The sequence below is a fragment of the Salvelinus alpinus genome, chromosome 2 (assembly GCF_045679555.1).
Source record: "Salvelinus alpinus chromosome 2, SLU_Salpinus.1, whole genome shotgun sequence".
In the NCBI taxonomy this organism is placed as follows: Eukaryota; Metazoa; Chordata; class Actinopteri; order Salmoniformes; family Salmonidae; genus Salvelinus; species Salvelinus alpinus.
This window is the reverse complement of record NC_092087.1, coordinates 93,903,757-93,924,569: the sequence shown is the minus strand read 5'-3', so window position 1 is coordinate 93,924,569 and position 20,813 is coordinate 93,903,757. Positions and strand designations below refer to the sequence as shown.

The window sequence follows — 20,813 nt, the reverse complement described above, 5'->3', positions numbered from 1 at the left end:
TATAAAGCCTCTAGTGAATCAGTGTTCTGTTGTAACCCTGGTGATTTAGATATAAAGCCTCTAGTGAATCAGTGTTCTGTTGTAACCCTGGTGATTTAGATATAAAGCCTCTAGTGAATCAGTGTTCTGTTGTAACCCTGGTGATATAGATATAAAGCCTCTAGTGAATCAGTGTTCTGTTGTAACCCTGGTGATTTAGATATAAAGCCTCTAGTGAATCAGTGTTCTGTTGTAACCCTGGTGATTTAGATATAAAGCCTCTAGTGAATCAGAGGAATCAGAGTTCTGCTCCATTCTGTACTTCTTCCGTCTGTCAGAATGTAAACAGTCCACGGGGAGAGAGTGGGCAGGTCAGAGAGGGTGTGTGTGTGTCGGGGGTTAGACGTGGAGACCATGTGTTAACTAGTTGTGCTAGTTTTCTCCAGCTCTCCACTGGGCTCAGCTAGCCTGTCACTGTGGTAACCACGAGAGACCTCAGCCAGGGGTCCCCCAGTTTACACACACCGTCTTTTTGGATTTTGCGTGTCTCCCTACCTATCGAGAAGTGCACTGAAAATACAGGGAGCGTTACTTTAAATCTCTCTGTGATCAGCTTCTACCCATCTATTTGTTTTACCACTATATCACTACCCAGAATCCCATGTGTAGCTAGCTGTGGTCAGAGTTCCAGGAAGTTTCTGTTGAAATACCATAGCATTGGTGTCGGTGGTAAGGTTTGTTTACCTTTGACCAGTGAAACTCAAGAGCGCTGTGTGGGAAAATGAATGCCCTTACTGGTCATTGTGTGTGTGTGTGTGTATGTGTGTATAGTGTGTGTGTGTGTGTGTGTGTATAGTGTGTGTTAGAGCCTAGTACTCTAAAATACATCATTGTTCCTGAGGTTTTATAAGAGACTTGTGGAAAGAAAATCAAATATGGGAGTGTGTGTAGTGTGTGTATAGTGTGTGTGTGTGTATAGTGTGTAGTGTGTGTGTATAGTGTGTGTGTGTGTGTCTGGACAGCACAACATATTTCTGGAAAGTCTCTTTCAGAGGACATGTTTGAAAAAGTTTTTATTTATCTCCACGATCAACATGGACATGCTGCCACACATATTACACTAACTAAATAGCAGGCAGGCGCACGCACACCAGATGACTGTCATAGTACATCTATCCTGCTCAGCATCCAACCCTCAAACACTCCATTTCCATCTACCAGATCCCCCCCATCCCTTCGTCTGTCTCTCCATCCCTCCGTCTGTCTCTCCATCCCTTCATCTGTCTCTCCATTCCTTCATCTGTCTCTCCATCCCTTCATCTCTCCATCTGTCTCTCCATCCCTTCATCTGTCTCTCCATCCCTTCATCTCTCTGTCTGTCTCTCCATCCCTTCATCTCTCCATCTGTCTCTCCATCCCTTCATCTCTCCATCTGTCTCTCCATCCCTTCATCTCTCCATCTGTCTCTCCATCCCTTCATCTCTCCATCCCTCTGTCTGTCTCTCCATCCCTTCATCCCTCCGTCTGTCTCTCCATCCCTTCATCTCTCCATCTGTCTCTCCATCCCTTCATCTCTCCATCTGTCTCTCCATCCCTTCATCTGTCTCTCCATCCCTTCATCTTTCTCTCCATCCCTTCATCTCTCTGTCTGTCTCTCCATCCCTTCATCTCTCTGTCTGTCTCTCCATCCCTTCATCTGTCTCTCCATCCCTTCATCTCTCCATCTGTCTCTCCATCCCTTCATCTCTCCATCCCTTCATCTCTCCATCCCTCTGTCTGTCTCTCCATCCCTCCGTCTGTCTCTCCATCCCTCCGTCTGTCTCTCCATCCCTTCATCTCTCCATCTGTCTCTCCATCCCTTCATCTGTCTCTCCATCCCTTCATCTCTCTCTCTGTCTCTCCATCCCTTCATCTCTCCATCCCAGAGTGTTAGTTGAAGTGGTAGTAGTCCACTCCCCTCCTCCCCTCCTCTCCATCCCAGAGTGTTAGTTGAAGTGGTAGTAGTCCACTCCCCTCCTCCCCTCCTCTCCATCCCAGAGTGTTAGTTGAAGTGGTAGTAGTCCACTCCCCTCCTCCCCTCCTCTCCATCCCAGAGTGTTAGTTGAAGTGGTAGTAGTCCACTCCCCTCCTCCCCTCCTCTCCATCCCAGAGTGTTAGTTGAAGTGGTAGTAGTCCACTCCCCTCCTCCCCTCCTCTCCATCCCAGAGTGTTAGTTGAAGTGGTAGTAGTCCACTCCCCTCCTCCCCTCCTCTCCATCCCAGAGTGTTAGTTGAAGTGGTAGTAGTCCACTCCCCTCCTCCCCTCCTCTCCATCTCAGAGTGTTAGTTGAAGTGGTAGTAGTCCACTCCCCTACCTCCTCTCCTCTCCATCTCAGAAGGTGTTAGTTGAAGTGGTAGTAGTCCACTCCCCTCCTCCCCTCCTCTCCATCTCAGAGTGTTAGTTGAAGTGGTAGTAGTCCACTCCTTCTTCCAGATGGAGAGACTTCAGGTTTTCCTCAAACACTCCTCCGGTCATGTCCTGGGAGGATGAGATGACAGAACATGAAGAGAGAGAGAGTGAGGAGGAGATGCTGGTCATCGCTCTAATTATCACCAACGCCCATGGTCAGTCTCCTACTTCCTGTCTGTAGGTGAGGTCACTTCCTGTTTTGAGTTCTCTCTGGCATCTGATTGGTCAACAGTTAAAGAGAAAAGGACCAGGGTTGGGGCCAATTCCATTTCATTTCCAGTCAATTCAGAAAGTAAACCTAATTAAATTCCAGATGTTCATTGAAAATTGAATTGAAATGGAATTAAACCCAATCCGGAACTTGTAACATATGGGTGTGTTTAAGAATTCATTGTGTGATTGGCTCCAGTTGTGTGTGTCTGCTGAATATGTGTGTGTGTGTGTGTGTGTGTGTGTGTGTGTGTGTGTGTGTGTGTGTGTGTGTGTGTGTGCGTGCGAGAGAGAGAGATTGAGTCCAGGTTCCAGTGTCCTCTGACTGAATAATCACTGATCCCAATTCCCATAATTGGCCAATTAGAAGCTCTGGGAGGCAGGGCCAGTCGATTAGCTGTCTGCAGCTCATATTTAGATAAACACACCATTAACTGTCTGTCTGCCTGGGCTGGCCAACAATGTGTGTGTGTGTGTTAACTAAACCCAGAGGCAATTCAATTCCCCAGTAAAAGGATCACCAGATAACTTTTAGGAAGGCTTTATAACTGTTATCTTTATTTATATTATACCCTGTCTGGTTGTTACTAAGGCTTTATAAAACTGTTATATATTTATTTATATTATACCCTGTCTGGTTGTTACTAAGGCTTTATAAAACTGTTATATATTTATTTATATTATACCCTGTCTGGTTGTTACTAAGGCTTTATAACTGTTATATATTATACCCTGTCTGGTTGTTACTAAGGCTTTATAACTGTTATATATTTATATTATACCCTGTCTGGTTGTTACTAAGGCTTTATAACTGTTATATATTTATTTATATTATACCCTGTCTGGTTGTTATTAAGGCTTTATAACTGTTGAGGCAAAACGCTGGTTAAGAGAGAGTGTGTGAAGGTGTGTGTGTGAAGGTGAGCGTAGGTCAAAGTACCAGTGAGGTTCATGATAAAACATATTATGCTGCTGTCAAAGATCAGCAGGCTGTGTGTGTGTGTGTGTGTGTGTGTGTGTGTGTGTGTGTGTACGTGTGTGTGTGTGTGTGTATATGTGTGTGTGTACGTGTGTGTGTGTACGTGTGTGTGTGTGTGTGTATATGTGTGTGTGTACGTGTGTGTGTGTACGTGTGTGTGTATATGTGTGTGTGTATGTGTGTACATGTGTGTGTACGTGTGTGTGTACGTGTGTGTGTGTGTGTGTATATGTGTGTGTGTACGTGTGTGTGTGTACGTGTGTGTGTGTGTGTGTATATGTGTGTGTGTACGTGTGTGTGTGTACGTGTGTGTGTATATGTGTGTGTGTATGTGTGTACATGTGTGTGTACGTGTGTGTGTACGTGTGTGTGTGTGTGTGTGTGTGTGTGTGTGTGTGTGTGTGTGTGTGTGTGTACGTACGTGTGTGTGTGCCAGGGCACACGCCCTAGCTCATTATACCATTAGCAGAGATTACCGACCTGGCGGAGATACGATCTGGAACAATGAACAACAGGACACACACACACACACTTTCTCCACTCACCAGCTTGACACAGATGATGTAGGGTGGAGAGGCGTCTCTGTAGTGCAGCACAGGGATCTGAGGCTTGGGCCTCTCCTGGGAGGAAGACAGGAGGAACAAGGAGGAGAGGGACAGAAACATAATAACATGGCTGTGACTTGTCCTTCTGTGGTAGCTTAGCTCCAGGATCTGATCGGACATCTATGGTAGTTTGGTTCCAGAGTGTTGTGGTATCTATGGTAGTTTGGTTCTAGAGTATTGTGGTATCTATGGTAGTTTGGTTCTAGAGTGTTGTGGTATCTATGGTAGTTTGGTTCCAGAGTGTTGTGGTATCTATGGTAGTTTGGTTCTAGAGTGTTGTGGTATCTATGGTAGTTTGGTTCTAGAGTGTTGTGGTATCTATGGTAGTTTGGTTCCAGAGTGTTGTGGTATCTATGGTAGTTTGGTTCCAGAGTGTTGTGGTATCTATGGTAGTTTGGTTCTAGAGTGTTGTGGTATCTATGGTAGTTTGGTTCTAGAGTGTTGTGGTATCTATGGTAGTTTGGTTCTAGAGTGTTGTGGTATCTATGGTAGTTTGGTTCCAGAGTGTTGTGGTATCTATGGTAGTTTGGTTCTAGAGTGTTGTGGTATCTATGGTAGTTTGGTTCCAGAGTGTTGTGGTATCTATGGTAGTTTGGTTCCAGAGTGTTGTGGTATCTATGGTAGTTTGGTTCTAGAGTGTTGTGATATCTATGGTAGTTTGGTTCTAGAGTGTTGTGGTATCTATGGTAGTTTCGTTCTAGAGTGTTGTGATATCTATGGTAGTTTGGTTCTAGAGTGTTGTGATATCTATGATAGTTTGGATCTAGAGTGTTGTGTTATCTATGGTAGTTTGGTTTTAGAGTGTTGTGGTATCTATGGTAGTTTGGTTCTAGAGTGTTGTGGTATCTATGGTAGTTTGGTTCTAGACTGTTGTGGTATCTATGGTAGTTTGGTTCTAGAGTGTTGTGGTATCTATGGTAGTTTGGTTCTATAATGTTGTGGTATCTATGGTAGTTTGGTTCCAGAGTGTTGTGGTATCTATGGTAGTTTGGTTCTAGAGTGTTGTGGTATCTATGGTAGTTTGGTTCTATAATGTTGTGGTATCTATGGTAGTTTGGTTACAGAGTGTTGTGGTATCTATGGTAGTTTGGTTCTAGAGTGTTGTGGTATCTATGGTAGTTTGGTTCTAGAGTGTTGTGGTATCTATGGTAGTTTGGTTCTAGAGTGTTGTGGTATCTATGGTAGTTTGGTTCTAGAGTGTTGTGGTATCTATGGTAGTTTGGTTCTAGAGTGTTGTGGTATCTATGGTAGTTTGGTTCTAGAGTGTTGTGGTATCTATGGTAGTTTGGTTCTATAATGTTGTGGTATCTATGGTAGTTTGGTTCCAGAGTGTTGTGGTATCTATGGTAGTTTGGTTCTAGAGTGTTGTGGTATCTATGGTAGTTTGGTTCTAGAGTGTTGTGGTATCTATGGTAGTTTGGTTCTAGAGTGTTGTGGTATCTATGGTAGTTTGGTTCTAGAGTGTTGTGGTATCTATGGTAGTTTGGTTCTAGAGTGTTGTGGTATCTATGGTAGTTTGGTTCTAGAGTGGTGTGGTATCTATGGTCGTTTGCTTCTAGAGTGTTGTGGTATCTATGGTAGTTTGGTTCTAGAGTGTTGTGGTATCTATGGTAGTTTGGTTCTAGAGTGGTGTGGCATCTATGGTTCTTGAGTGTAGGGTCTCACCTTGGACTCCTCATAGGTGTAGAAGCCTTTCTTGATCTTATTCTCGTCCACATCGCAGAATGCTCGAACCTGACCAACACACACACACACACCGCCGTTTGTAAATGTGTGCACACACACTATTAAGGTAAAAATCTGTCATTCTGCCCCTGAGCAAGGCAGTTAACCCACTGTTCCCCGGGCGCTGAGCAAGGCAGTTAACCCACTGTTCCCCAGGCGCTGAGCAAGGCAGTTCACCCACTGTTCCCCGGGCGCTGAGCAAGGCAGTTCACCCACTGTTCCCCGGGCCCTGAGCAAGGCAGTTCACCCACTGTTCCCCGGGCCCTGAGCAAGGCAGTTCACCCACTGTTCCCCGGGCCCTGAGCAAGGCAGTTCACCCACTGTTCCCCGGGCCCTGAGCAAGGCAGTTCACCCACTGTTCCCCGGGCCCTGAGCAAGGCAGTTCACCCACTGTTCCCCGGGCCCTGAGCAAGTTAGTTAACCCACTGTTCCCCGGGCGCTGAGCAAGGCAGTTCACCCACTGTTCCCCGGGCGCTGAGCAAGGCAGTTAACCCACTGTTCCCCGGGCGCTGAGCAAGGCAGTTAACCCACTGTTCCCCGGGCCCTGAGCAAGGCAGTTAACCCACTGTTCCCCGGGCCCTGAGCAAGGCAGTTCACCCACTGTTCCCCGGGCCCTGAGCAAGTTAGTTAACCCACTGTTCCCCGGGCGCTGAGCAAGGCAGTTCACCCACTGTTCCCCGGGCGCTGAGCAAGGCAGTTAACCCACTGTTCCCCGGGCCCTGAGCAAGGCAGTTAACCCACTGTTCCCCGGGCCCTGAGCAAGACAGTTAACCCACTGTTCCCCGGGTGCCGAAGACGTGGATGTTGATTAAGGCAGCCCCCCACACCTCTGATTCAGAGGGGTTGGGTTAAATACGGAAGACACATTTCAGTTGAATACATTCAGTTGTACAACTGACTAGGTATCCCACTTTCCAGTTCCTTTCCCAATTTCTGCCTCTCTGTCAAATACACAGAAGCCATTTATGAAAAGTTGACAACACACACCCAGCTCCATGATGGATCAGAGGACACAGGATAAACAGCTCCATGATGGATCAGAGGACACAGGATAAACAGCTCCATGATGTCATGATGGATCAGAGGACACAGGATAAACAGCTCCATGATGGATCAGAGGACACGGGATAAACAGCTCCATGTTGTCATGATGGATCAGAGGACACAGGATAAACAGCTCCATGATGGATCAGAGGACACAGGATAAACAGCTCCATGTTGTCATGATGGATCAGAGGACACAGGATAAACAGCTCCATGATGGATCAGAGGACACAGGATAAACAGCTCCATGATGTCATGATGGATCAGAGGACACAGGATAAACAGCTCCATGATGTCATGATGGATCAGAGGACACAGGATAAACAGCTCCCTGTTGTCATGATGGATCAGAGGACACAGGATAAACAGATCCATGTTGTCAAGATGGATCAGAGGACACAGGATAAACAGCTCCATGATGTCATGATGGATCAGAGGACACAGGATAAACAGCTCCTTGTTGTCATGATGGATCAGAGGACACAGGATAAACAGCCCCCTGTTGTCATGATGGATCAGAGGACACAGGATAAACAGCTCCATGATGTCATGATGGATCAGAGGACACAGGATAAACAGCTCCCTGTTGTCATGATGGATCAGAGGACACAGGATAAACAGCTCCCTGTTGTCATGATGGATCAGAGGACACAGGATAAACAGATCCATGTTGTCATGATGGATCAGAGGACACAGGATAAACAGATCCATGTTGTCATGATGGATCAGAGGACACGGGATAAACAGCTCCATGATGTCATGATGGATCAGAGGACACAGGATAAACAGCTCCATGATGTCATGATGGATCAGAGGACACAGGATAAACAGCTCCCTGTTGTCATGATGGATCAGAGGACACAGGATAAACAGCTCCATGTTGTCATGATGGATCAGAGGACACAGGATAAACAGCTCCATGATGGATCAGAGGACACAGGATAAACAGCTCCATGATGTCATGATGGATCAGAGGACACAGGATAAACAGCTCCATGTTGTCATGATGGATCAGAGGACACAGGATAAACAGCTCCATGTTGTCATGATGGATCAGAGGACACAGGATAAACAGCTACATGATGGATCAGAGGACACAGGATAAACAGCTCCATGATGTCATGATGGATCAGAGGACACAGGATAAACAGCTCCCTGTTGCCATGATGGATCAGAGGACACAGGATAAACAGCTCCATGTTGTCATGATGGATCAGAGGACACAGGATAAACAGCTCCCTGTTGTCATGATGGATCAGAGGACACAGGATAAACAGCTCCATGTTGTCATGATGGATCAGAGGACACAGGATAAACAGCTCCATGATGGATCGGAGGACACAGGATAAACAGCTCCATGTTGTCATGATGGATCAGAGGACACAGGATAAACAGCTCCATGATGGACCAGAGGACACAGGATAAACAGCTCCATGATGGACCAGAGGACACAGGATAAACAGCTCCATGATGGACCAGAGGACACAGGATAAACAGCTCCATGATGTCATGATGGATCAGAGGACACAGGATAAACAGCTCAATGATGTCATGATGGATCAGAGGACACAGGATAAACAGCTCAATGATGTCATGATGGATCAGAGGACACAGGATAAACAGCTCCATGATGGATCAGAGGACACAGGATAAACAGCTCCATGTTGTCATGATGGATCAGAGGACACAGGATAAACAGCTCCATGATGGATCAGAGGACACAGGATAAACAGCTCCATGTTGTCATGATGGATCAGAGGACACAGGATAAACAGCTCCATGATGTCATGATGGATCAGAGGACACAGGATAAACAGCTCCATGTTGTCATGATGGATCAGAGGACACAGGATAAACAGCTCCATGATGGATCAGAGGACACAGGATAAACAGCTCCATGTTGTCATGATGGATCAGAGGACACAGGATAAACAGCTCCATGATGGATCAGAGGACACAGGATAAAGGATCATTGACCCTACAAACAGATCTAATGTCAGCACTGTGTTCTGGGGAGGAGGGTCACCTGATCCTACCAATCAGAGAGCACTGACTGTGGAAGATGCAACCTAATTGGCTATTGGGAGTTTCATTAACCTCTCCTGATTGGCTAGCAAGTGTTGCATAGGCTTTTGTGATTAGCTGGTGAGAGGTACAAACCTTCTTCTGATTGAAGGACCTGAGGCAGCGGTAGAGTTTCCGGCCCTGTTTCCCAGCATTCCATATGGTGAAGGATTCCCATTGGTTGATAACTCTCTCCTGGAGGAAGGCCACACGGAGGTTCCAAATGGTTTCCCTGGAGACCGGAGGACAGAGGAGGAGTTACGGACGTGGACCACACACACACAGACACCTAGGACAACAGTCTGATAGTTATCATATGGAGACATTAGTGAGCTCTTCCTCTGATGTGATGGTTTGACTCAAACACTGGGCCTCCATGACAAACAACCCTAACCCACCACCATAAACCATGGTTCTAGTCAAATACACACACACACACACACACACACACTCTGCATGGGTGGTCCCCATATTGCTTCCTTAAGCAGTTTCACTGATGCTTTGATTTAGGGGGACCTAGATTAACACATAGAAATATATACACGCAGTGTGGGCACACACACACACACACACACACACACACACACACACACACACACACACACACACACACACACACACACACACACACACACACACACACGATATGTAATCGTAGAGGGATTGACTCAGAAGTGTGTGTCTGGAGAGTTAAGATGGTGGAAAAGAGAGAGAGAGAGAGAGAGAGAGAAACAGAGAGAGAGAGAGAGAGAGAGAGAGAGAGAAACAAAGAGGGAGAGAGAGAGAGAGAGAGAGAGAGAGGGGGAGAGAGAAACAGAAAGATGAAAGAGAAAGGAAGACAGGAGAGAGGGAGGAGAGAGGGAGGAGAGGATGATTTGTAAAGGAGTAAATTGTGACAGCGCATCAACAAGGTTAGATATACGATGGACAGATGGAATAAGGAAAGAGAAGTAACAGGAACGAGGGGATGAGAGGGAGGGGGTTATGAGGGAAGGAAGGAGTGATAACAGGAACGAGGGGATGAGAGGGAGGGGTTATGAGGGAGGGAAGGAGTGATAATAGGAACGAGGGGGTTATGAGGGAAGGGAAGGAGTGATAACAGGAACGAGGGGATGAGAGGGAGGGGGTTATGAGGGAAGGAGTGATAACAGGAACGAGAGGATGAGAGGGAGGGGTTATGAGGGAAGGAAGGAGTGATAACAGGAACGAGGGGATGAGAGGGAGGGGGTTATGAGGGAAGGAAGGAGTGATAACAGGAACGAGGGGGTTATGAGGGAAGGAAGGAGTGATAACAGGAACGAGGGGATGAGAGGGAGTGGTTATGAGGGAAGGAAGGAGTGATAACAGGAACGAGGGGATGAGAGGGAGGGGGTTATGAGGGAAGGGAAGGAGTGATAACAGGAACGAGGGGATGAGAGGGAGGGGGTTATGAGGGAAGGGAGGAGTGATAACAGGAACGAGGGGATGAGAGGGAGGGGGTTATGAGGGAAGGGAGGGGGTTATGAGGGAAGGGAAGGAGTGATAACAGGAACGAGGGGGTTATGAGGGAAGGAAGGAGTGATAACAGGAACGAGGGGATGAGAGGGAGGGGGTTATGAGGGAAGGAAGGAGTGATAACAGGAACGAGAGGATGAGAGGGAGGGGGTTATGAGGGAAGGAGAGGTAACAGGAATGAGGGGATGAGAGGGAGGGGGTTATGAGGGAAGGAAGGAGTGATAACAGGAACGAGGGGATGAGAGGGAGGGGGTTATGAGGGAAGGAGAGGTAACAGGAACGAGGGGAGGAGAGGGAGGGGGTTATGAGGGAAGGGAAGGAGTGATAACAGGAACGAGGGGATGAGAGGGAGGGGGTTATGAGGGAAGGGAAGGAGAGGTAACAGGAACGAGGGGATGAGAGGGAGGGGTTATGAGGGAAGGAAGGAGTGATAACAGGAACGAGGGGATGAGAGGGAGGGGGTTATGAGGGAAGGAGAGGTAACAGGAACGAGGGGATGAGAGGGAGGGGGTTATGAGGGAAGGGAAGGAGAGGTAACAGGAACGAGGGGATGAGAGGGAGGGGGTTATGAGGGAAGGGAAGGAGAGGTAACAGGAACGAGGGGATGAGAGGGAGGGGGTTATGAGGGAAGGGAAGGAGAGGTCATCCCCATCAGAGTATTTACAGAAACAAGCTTTCCGCTACGCGTGTCCTACGTGTGTGTGTGTCGCTATAGAGGTTGGAAAGGGCGACACACACACACACACACACACACACACACACACACACACACACACACACACACACACACACACACACACACACACACACACACACACACACACACAACCACACACAGGTCAGAGGCTAGGGAATTCCAGAGCTGAGTGTGTGTGTCCTGTGATGAGGCTCAGGAAGGGGTCAGCTGGACAGCTGTGTGTAGCTGGAGGACATGTGGTGTGTGTGTGTGTGTGTGTTACTCCAGGACAGAGTGTGTAGCTGGAGGACATGTGGTGTGTGTGTGTGTGTCTTACTCCATGACTGAGTGTGTAGCAGCTTGTTGATGGTAGCGGTAGACTAGTAAACACTGGTCCACTCTGACCACACCTCCTCCCTGACCAACACTCTGATAGAACCACAACAGGTCCTCTGGAACTCCCTGGAGAGGAGAGGAGAGAGGAGGACAGGAGAGAGGAGAGGAGAGGAGTAGAGAGAGGAAAGAGGAGAGGAGAGATGAAAGAGGACAGGAGAGGAGAGGAGAGATGAAAGAGGACAGGAGAGAGAAGAGGACAGGAGAGGAGAGAGAAGAGGATAGGAGAGGAGAGAGAAGAGGACAGGAGAGGAGAGAGAAGAGGACAGGAGAGGAGAGAGAAGAGGACAGGAGAGGAGAGAGAAGAGGACAGGAGAGGAGAGAGAAGAGGACAGGAGAGGAGAGGAGAGAGAAGAGGACAGGACAGGAGAGGAGAGAGAAGAGGACAGGAGAGGAGAGGAGAGAGAAGAGGACAGGAGAGGAGAGGAGAGAGAAGAGGACAGGAGAGGAGAGGAGAGAGAAGGACAGGAGAGGAGAGGAGAGAGAAGGACAGGAGAGGAGAGGAGAGAGAAGAGGACAGGAGAGGAGAGGAGAGAGAAGAGGACAGGAGAGGAGAGGAGAGAGAAGAGGACAGGAGAGGAGAGGAGAGAGAAGAGGACAGGAGAGGAGAGGAGAGAGAAGAGGACAGGAGAGGAGAGGAGAGAGAAGAGGACAGGAGAGGAGAGGAGAGAGAAGAGGACAGGAGAGGAGAGGAGAGAGAAGAGGACAGGAGAGGAGAGAGAAGAGGACAGGAGAGGAGAGGAGAGAGAAGAGGACAGGAGAGGAGAGGAGAGAGAAGAGGACAGGAGAGGAGAGGAGAGAGAAGAGGACAGGAGAGGAGAGAGAAGAGGACAGGAGAGGAGAGGAGAGAGAAGAGGACAGGAGAGGATTGAGAAGAGGACAGGAGAGAGAAGAGGACAGGAGAAGAAGAGGACAGGAAAGAGAAGAGGACAGGAGAAGAAGAAGAGAAGAAAGGAGAGAGAAGAGAGAAGAGGACAGGAGGAGGACAGGAGAGAAGAAGAGAGGAAAGAGAAGAGGGTGATGAGGGAGGAGGTGGTAGAGAAGGGAAGAGTGAGGTCACACATTATTTAAATGGATTTGTGATCTAACGTTGGACAAACTAGAGGAGTCTTCATGCAGTCTTGTGCTGGCACCTAACCCCTGAGGACACCTGGAAGGGAAGTTCTCCCACTGTTCAATTCATTCAATCATTACAATCTGCATAAGTGGTCGGTTTAAGATTTTCAATTTGACTTGCGTGATTCTGATTGGTGGACAGGTTTTAGGGGTGGAGTCTCACCTTGCCGCCCTCGTCAAAGGTTCCGACCCGCTGGAACCAATCCCTGGAGCAGAACCAGGTTGGCATGACGACCGTAGGGCCGTGAGAGGTGTACACCTGAGAGAGGGGAGACACACACACACACTCAGCGGCACAGGACTGCTTGTGGATCCAGAGACTAGAGAGCAGTGAGGTATCAACAGCCTGCTAGAGAGACTAGAGAGACTAGAGACTAGAGAGAGACTAGAGAGATATCAACACCCTGCTAGAGAGACTAGAGAGCAGTGAGGTATCAACACCCTGCTAGAGAGACTAGAGAGACTAGAGAGACTAGAGAGACTAGAGAGACTAGAGAGACTAGAGAGATATCAACACCCTGCTAGAGAGACTAGAGAGCAGTGAGGTATCAACACCCTGCTAGAGAGACTAGAGAGACTAGAGACTAGAGAGAGACTAGAGAGATATCAACACCCTGCTAGAGAGACTAGAGAGACTAGAGACTAGAGAGAGACTAGAGAGATATCAACACCCTGCTAGAGAGACTAGAGAGACTAGAGACTAGAGAGAGACTAGAGAGATATCAACACCCTGCTAGAGAGACTAGAGAGCAGTGAGGTATCAACACCCTGCTAGAGAGACTAGAGAGACTAGAGAGCAGTGAGGTATCAACACCCTGCTAGAGAGACTAGAGAGACTAGAGAGACTAGAGAGCAGTGAGATATCAACACCCTGCTAGAGAGACTAGAGAGACTAGAGAGGTATCAACACCCTGCTAGAGAGACTAGAGAACAGTGAGATATCAACACCCTGCTAGAGAGACTAGAGAGACTAGAGAGACTAGAGAGACTAGAGAGACTAGAGAGCAGTGAGATATCAACACCCTGCTAGAGAGACTAGAGAGACTAGAGAGCAGTGAGGTATCAACACCCTGCTAGAGAGACTAGAGAGACTAGAGAGACTAGAGAGACTAGAGAGCAGTGAGATATCAACACCCTGCTAGAGAGACTAGAGAGACTAGAGAGACTAGAGAGGTATCAACACCCTGCTAGAGAGACTAGAGAACAGTGAGATATCAACACCCTGCTAGAGAGACTAGAGAGACTAGAGAGTAGTGAGGTATCAACACCCTGCTAGAGAGACTAGAGAGCAGTGAGGTATCAACACCCTGCTAGAGAGACTAGAGAGCAGTGAGATATCAACACCCTGCTAGAGAGACTAGAGAGCAGTGAGATATCAACACCCTGCTAGAGAGACTAGAGAGCAGTGAGATATCAACACCCTGCTAGAGAGACTAGAGAGCAGTGAGATATCAACACCCTGCTAGAGAGACTAGAGAGACTAGAGAGCAGTGAGGTATCAACACCCTGCTAGAGAGACTAGAGAGACTAGAGAGTAGTGAGGTATCAACACCCTGCTAGAGAGACTAGAGAGCAGTGAGATATCAACACCCTGCTAGAGAGACTAGAGAGCAGTGAGATATCAACACCCTGCTAGAGAGACTAGAGAGCAGTGAGATATCAACACCCTGCTAGAGAGACTAGAGAGCAGTGAGATATCACCACCCTGCTAGAGAGACTAGAGAGCAGTGAGATATCAACACCCTGCTAGAGAGACTAGAGAGCAGTGAGATATCAACACCCTGCTAGAGAGACTAGAGAGCAGTGAGATATCAACACCCTGCTAGAGAGACTAGAGAGCAGTGAGATATCAACACCCTGCTAGAGAGACTAGAGAGCAGTGAGATATCAACACCCTGCTAGAGAGACTAGAGAGACTAGAGAACAGTGAGATATCAACACCCTGCTAGAGAGACTAGAGAGCAGTGAGATATCAACACCCTGCTAGAGAGACTAGAGAGCAGTGAGGTATCAACACCCTGCTAGAGAGACTAGAGAACAGTGAGATATCACCACCCTGCTAGAGAGACTAGAGAGACTAGAGAGCAGTGAGGTATCAACACCCTGCTAGAGAGACTAGAGAGCAGTGAGATATCAACACCATGCTAGAGAGACTAGAGAGCAGTGAGATATCAACACCCTGCTAGAGAGACTAGAGAGACTAGAGAGACTAGAGAGCAGTGAGGTATCAACACCCTGCTAGAGAGACTAGAGAGCAGTGAGATATCACCACCCTGCTAGAGAGACTAGAGAGACTAGAGAGCAGTGAGGTATCAACACCCTGCTAGAGAGACTAGAGAGCAGTGAGATATCAACACCCTGCTAGAGAGACTAGAGAGCAGTGAGATATCAACACCCTGCTAGAGAGACTAGAGAGACTAGAGAGACTAGAGAGCAGTGAGGTATCAACACCCTGCTAGAGAGACTAGAGAGCAGTGAGGTATCAACACCCTGCTAGAGAGACTAGAGAGCAGTGAGATATCAACACCCTGCTAGAGAGACTAGAGAGACTAGAGAGCAGTGAGATATCACCACCCTGCTAGAGAGACTAGAGAGACTAGAGAGCAGTGAGGTATCAACACCCTGCTAGAGAGACTAGAGAGACTAGAGAGCAGTGAGATATCAACACCCTGCTAGAGAGACTAGAGAGCAGTGAGATATCAACACCCTGCTAGAGAGACTAGAGAGACTAGAGAGCAGTGAGGTATCAACACCCTGCTAGAGAGACTAGAGAGCAGTGAGATATCAACACCCTGCTAGAGAGACTAGAGAGACTAGAGAGCAGTGAGATATCAACACCCTGCTAGAGAGACTAGAGAGCAGTGAGATATCAACACCCTGCTAGAGAGACTAGAGAGGTATCAACACCCTGCTAGAGAGACTAGAGAGCAGTGAGATATCAACACCCTGCTAGAGAGACTAGAGAGACTAGAGAGCAGTGAGGTATCAACACCCTGCTAGAGAGACTAGAGAGCAGTGAGATATCAACACCCTGCTAGAGAGACTAGAGAGACTAGAGAGCAGTGAGGTATCAACACCCTGCTAGAGAGACTAGAGAGACTAGAGAGCAGTGAGATATCAACACCCTGCTAGAGAGACTAGAGAGACTAGAGAGCAGTGAGATATCAACACCCTGCTAGAGAGACTAGAGAACAGTGAGATATCAACACCCTGCTAGAGAGACTAGAGAGACTAGAGAGCAGTGAGATATCAACACCCTGCTAGAGAGACTACAGAGCAGTGAGGTATCAACACCCTGCTAGAGAGACTAGAGAGCAGTGAGATATCAACACCCTGCTAGAGAGACTAGAGAGCAGTGAGATATCAACACCCTGCTAGAGAGACTAGAGAGCAGTGAGATATCAACACCCTGCTAGAGAGACTAGAGAGCAGTGAGATATCAACACCCTGCTAGAGAGACTAGAGAGCAGTGAGGTATCAACACCCTGCTAGAGAGACTAGAGAGCAGTGAGATATCAACACCCTGCTAGAGAGACTAGAGAGCAGTGAGATATCAACACCCTGCTAGAGAGACTAGAGAGCAGTGAGATATCAACACCCTGCTAGAGAGACTAGAGAGCAGTGAGATATCAACACCCTGCTAGAGAGACTAGAGAGCAGTGAGATATCAACACCCTGCTAGAGAGACTATAGAGACTAGAGAGCAGTGAGATATCAACACCCTGCTAGAGAGACTAGAGAACAGTGAGATATCAACACCCTGCTAGAGAGACTAGAGAGACTAGAGAGCAGTGAGATATCAACACCCTGCTAGAGAGACTAGAGAGCAGTGAGATATCAACACCCTGCTAGAGAGACTAGAGAGACTAGAGAGCAGTGAGATATCAACACCCTGCTAGAGAGACTAGAGAGACTAGAGAGCAGTGAGATATCAACACCCTGCTAGAGAGACTAGAGAGCAGTGAGGTATCAACACCCTGCTAGAGAGACTAGAGAGACTAGAGAGCAGTGAGATATCAACACCCTGCTAGAGAGACTAGAGAGACTAGAGAGCAGTGAGATATCAACACCCTGCTAGAGAGACTAGAGAGCAGTGAGGTATCAACACCCTGCTAGAGAGACTAGAGAGACTAGAGAGCAGTGAGATATCACCACCCTGCTAGAGAGACTAGAGAGACTAGAGAGACTAGAGAGACTAGAGAACAGTGAGATATCAACACCCTGCTAGAGAGACTAGAGAGCAGTGAGATATCAACACCCTGCTAGAGAGACTAGAGAGACTAGAGAGACTAGAGAGCAGTGAGATATCAACACCCTGCTAGAGAGACTAGAGAGACTAGAGAGACTAGAGAACAGTGAGATATCAACACCCTGCTAGAGAGACTAGAGAGCAGTGAGATATCAACACCCTGCTAGAGAGACTAGAGAGCAGTGAGATATCAACACCCTGCTAGAGAGACTAGAGAGCAGTGAGATATCAACACCCTGCTAGAGAGACTAGAGAGACTAGAGAGCAGTGAGATATCAACACCCTGCTAGAGAGACTAGAGAGCAGTGAGATATCAACACCCTGCTAGAGAGACTAGAGAGACTAGAGAGCAGTGAGGTATCAACACCCTGCTAGAGAGACTAGAGAGACTAGAGAGCAGTGAGATATCAACACCCTGCTAGAGAGACTAGAGAGACTAGAGAACAGTGAGATATCACCACCCTGCTAGAGAGACTAGAGAGACTAGAGAGACTAGAGAGCAGTGAGATATCAACACCCTGCTAGAGAGACTAGAGAGCAGTGAGATATCAACACCCTGCTAGAGAGACTAGAGAGCAGTGAGATATCAACACCCTGCTAGAGAGACTAGAGAGCAGTGAGATATCAACACCCTGCTAGAGAGACTAGAGAGACTAGAGAGCAGTGAGATATCAACACCCTGCTAGAGAGACTAGAGAGCAGTGAGATATCAACACCCTGCTAGAGAGACTAGAGAGACTAGAGAGCAGTGAGGTATCAACACCCTGCTAGAGAGACTAGAGAGACTAGAGAGACTAGAGAGACTAGAGAGCAGTGAGATATCAACACCCTGCTAGAGAGACTAGAGAGCAGTGAGATATCAACACCCTGCTAGAGAGACTAGAGAGACTAGAGAGACTAGAGAACAGTGAGATATCAACACCCTGCTAGAGAGACTAGAGAGCAGTGAGATATCAACACCCTGCTAGAGAGACTAGAGAACAGTGAGATATCAACACCCTGCTAGAGAGACTAGAGAGACTAGAGAGACTAGAGAGACTAGAGAACAGTGAGATATCAACACCCTGCTAGAGAGACTAGAGAGCAGTGAGATATCAACACCCTGCTAGAGAGACTAGAGAGCAGTGAGATATCAACACCCTGCTAGAGAGACTAGAGAACAGTGAGATATCAACACCCTGCTAGAGAGACTAGAGAGACTAGAGAGACTAGAGAGCAGTGAGATATCAACACCCTGCTAGAGAGACTAGAGAGACTAGAGAGCAGTGAGATATCACCACCCTGCTAGAGAGACTAGAGAGCAGTGAGATATCACCACCCTGCTAGAGAGACTAGAGAGCAGTGAGATATCAACACCCTGCTAGAGAGACTAGAGAGCAGTGAGATATCAACACCCTGCTAGAGAGACTAGAGAGCAGTGAGATATCAACACCCTGCTAGAGAGACTAGAGAGCAGTGAGATATCAACACCCTGCTAGAGAGACTAGAGAGCAGTGAGATATCAACACCCTGCTAGAGAGACTAGAGAGCAGTGAGATATCAACACCCTGCTAGAGAGACTAGAGAGACTAGAGAGCAGTGAGGTATCAACACCCTGCTAGAGAGACTAGAGAGCAGTGAGATATCAACACCCTGCTAGAGAGACTAGAGAGCAGTGAGATATCAACACCCTGCTAGAGAGACTAGAGAACAGTGAGATATCAACACCCTGCTAGAGAGACTAGAGAGCAGTGAGATATCAACACCCTGCTAGAGAGACTAGAGAGCAGTGAGGTATCAACACCCTGCTAGAGAGACTAGAGAGCAGTGAGATATCAACACCCTGCTAGAGAGACTAGAGAGCAGTGAGATATCAACACCCTGCTAGAGAGACTAGAGAGCAGTGAGATATCAACACCCTGCTAGAGAGACTAGAGAACAGTGAGATATCAACACCCTGCTAGAGAGACTAGAGAGCAGTGAGGTATCAACACCCTGCTAGAGAGACTAGAGAACAGTGAGATATCAACACCCTGCTAGAGAGACTAGAGAGCAGTGAGATATCAACACCCTGCTAGAGAGACTAGAGATACTAGAGAGACTAGAGACTAGAGAGACTAGAGAGCAGTGAGATATCAACACCCTGCTAGAGAGACTAGAGAACAGTGAGATATCAACACCCTGCTAGAGAGACTAGAGAGACTAGAGAGCAGTGAGATATCAACACCCTGCTAGAGAGACTAGAGAGCAGTGAGATATCAACACCCTGCTAGAGAGACTAGAGAGCAGTGAGATATCAACACCCTGCTAGAGAGACTAGACGCCCTGGAACAGTGAGATATCAACACCCTGCTAGAGAGACTAGAGAGCAGTGAGGTATCAACACCCTGCTAGAGAGACTAGAGAACAGTGAGATATCAACACCCTGCTAGAGAGACTAGAGAGCAGTGAGATATCAACACCCTGCTAGAGAGACTAGAGAGACTAGAGAGCAGTGAGATATCAACACCCTGCTAGAGAGACTAGAGAGACTAGAGAGCAGTGAGATATCAACACCCTGCTAGAGAGACTAGAGAGCAGTGAGATATCAACACCCTGCTAGAGAGACTAGAGAGCAGTGAGATATCAACACCCTGCTAGAGAGACTAGAGAGCAGTGAGATATCAACACCCTGCTAGAGAGACTAGAGAGCAGTGAGATATCAACACCCTGCTAGAGAGACTAGAGAGCAGTGAGGTATCAACACCCTGCTAGAGAGACTAGAGAACAGTGAGATATCAACACCCTGCTAGAGAGACTATAGAGACTAGAGAGCAGTGAGATATCAACACCCTGCTAGAGAGACTAGAGAGCAGTGAGATATCAACACCCTGCTAGAGAGACTAGAGAGCAGTGAGATATCAACACCCTGCTAGAGAGACTAGAGAGCAGTGAGGTATCAACACCCTGCTAGAGAGACTAGAGAGCAGTGAGGTATCAACACCCTGCTAGAGAGACTAGAGAACAGTGAGATATCAACACCCTGCTAGAGAGACTAGAGAGCAGTGAGATATCAACACCCTGCTAGAGAGACTAGAGAGACTAGAGAGACTAGAGACTAGAGAGACTAGAGAGCAGTGAGATATCAACACCCTGCTAGAGAGACTAGAGAACAGTGAGATATCAACACCCTGCTAGAGAGACTAGAGAGACTAGAGAGCAGTGAGATATCAACACCCTGCTAGAGAGACTAGAGAGCAGTGAGATATCAACACCCTGCTAGAGAGACTAGAGAGCAGTGAGATATCAACACCCTGCTAGAGAGACTAGAGAACAGTGAGATATCAACACCCTGCTAGAGAGACTAGAGAGCAGTGAGGTATCAACACCCTGCTAGAGAGACTAGAGAGCAGTGAGGTATCAACACCCTGCTAGAGAGACTAGAGAACAGTGAGATATCAACACCCTGCTAGAGAGACTAGAGAGCAGTGAGATATCAACACCCTGCTAGAGAGACTAGAGAGACTAGAGAGCAGTGAGATATCAACACCCTGCTAGAGAGACTAGAGAGACTAGAGAGCAGTGAGATATCAACACCCTGCTAGAGAGACTAGAGAGCAGTGAGATATCAACACCCTGCTAGAGAGACTAGAGAGCAGTGAGATATCAACACCCTGCTAGAGAGACTAGAGAGCAGTGAGATATCAACACCCTGCTAGAGAGACTAGAGAACAGTGAGATATCAACACCCTGCTAGAGAGACTAGAGAGCAGTGAGGTATCAACACCCTGCTAGAGAGACTAGAGAACAGTGAGATATCAACACCCTGCTAGAGAGACTAGAGAGCAGTGAGATATCAACACCCTGCTAGAG

General features: G+C 47.7%; 1 protein-coding gene across 1 annotated transcript in view; it reads right to left on the bottom strand.

Annotated features, from left to right (window-relative positions):
- Positions 1–1,025: 1,025 nt before the first annotated feature.
- The window catches only part of b3gntl1 (UDP-GlcNAc:betaGal beta-1,3-N-acetylglucosaminyltransferase-like 1), a 42,238-nt gene continuing 22,450 nt past the window's right edge, over positions 1,026–20,813 (bottom strand). Inside the window, exons 7-13 of the mRNA XM_071390046.1 lie at positions 12,897–12,992; positions 11,562–11,686; positions 9,151–9,286; positions 5,887–5,955; positions 4,162–4,236; positions 2,408–2,496; positions 1,026–1,900 (exon numbers count right to left, since the gene is read on the bottom strand). Coding sequence (XP_071246147.1) covers positions 2,416–2,496; positions 4,162–4,236; positions 5,887–5,955; positions 9,151–9,286; positions 11,562–11,686; positions 12,897–12,992 — 582 coding nt within the window. The 3' untranslated portion in view covers positions 1,026–1,900; positions 2,408–2,415. The remainder of the gene's footprint in view (positions 1,901–2,407; positions 2,497–4,161; positions 4,237–5,886; positions 5,956–9,150; positions 9,287–11,561; positions 11,687–12,896; positions 12,993–20,813) is intronic.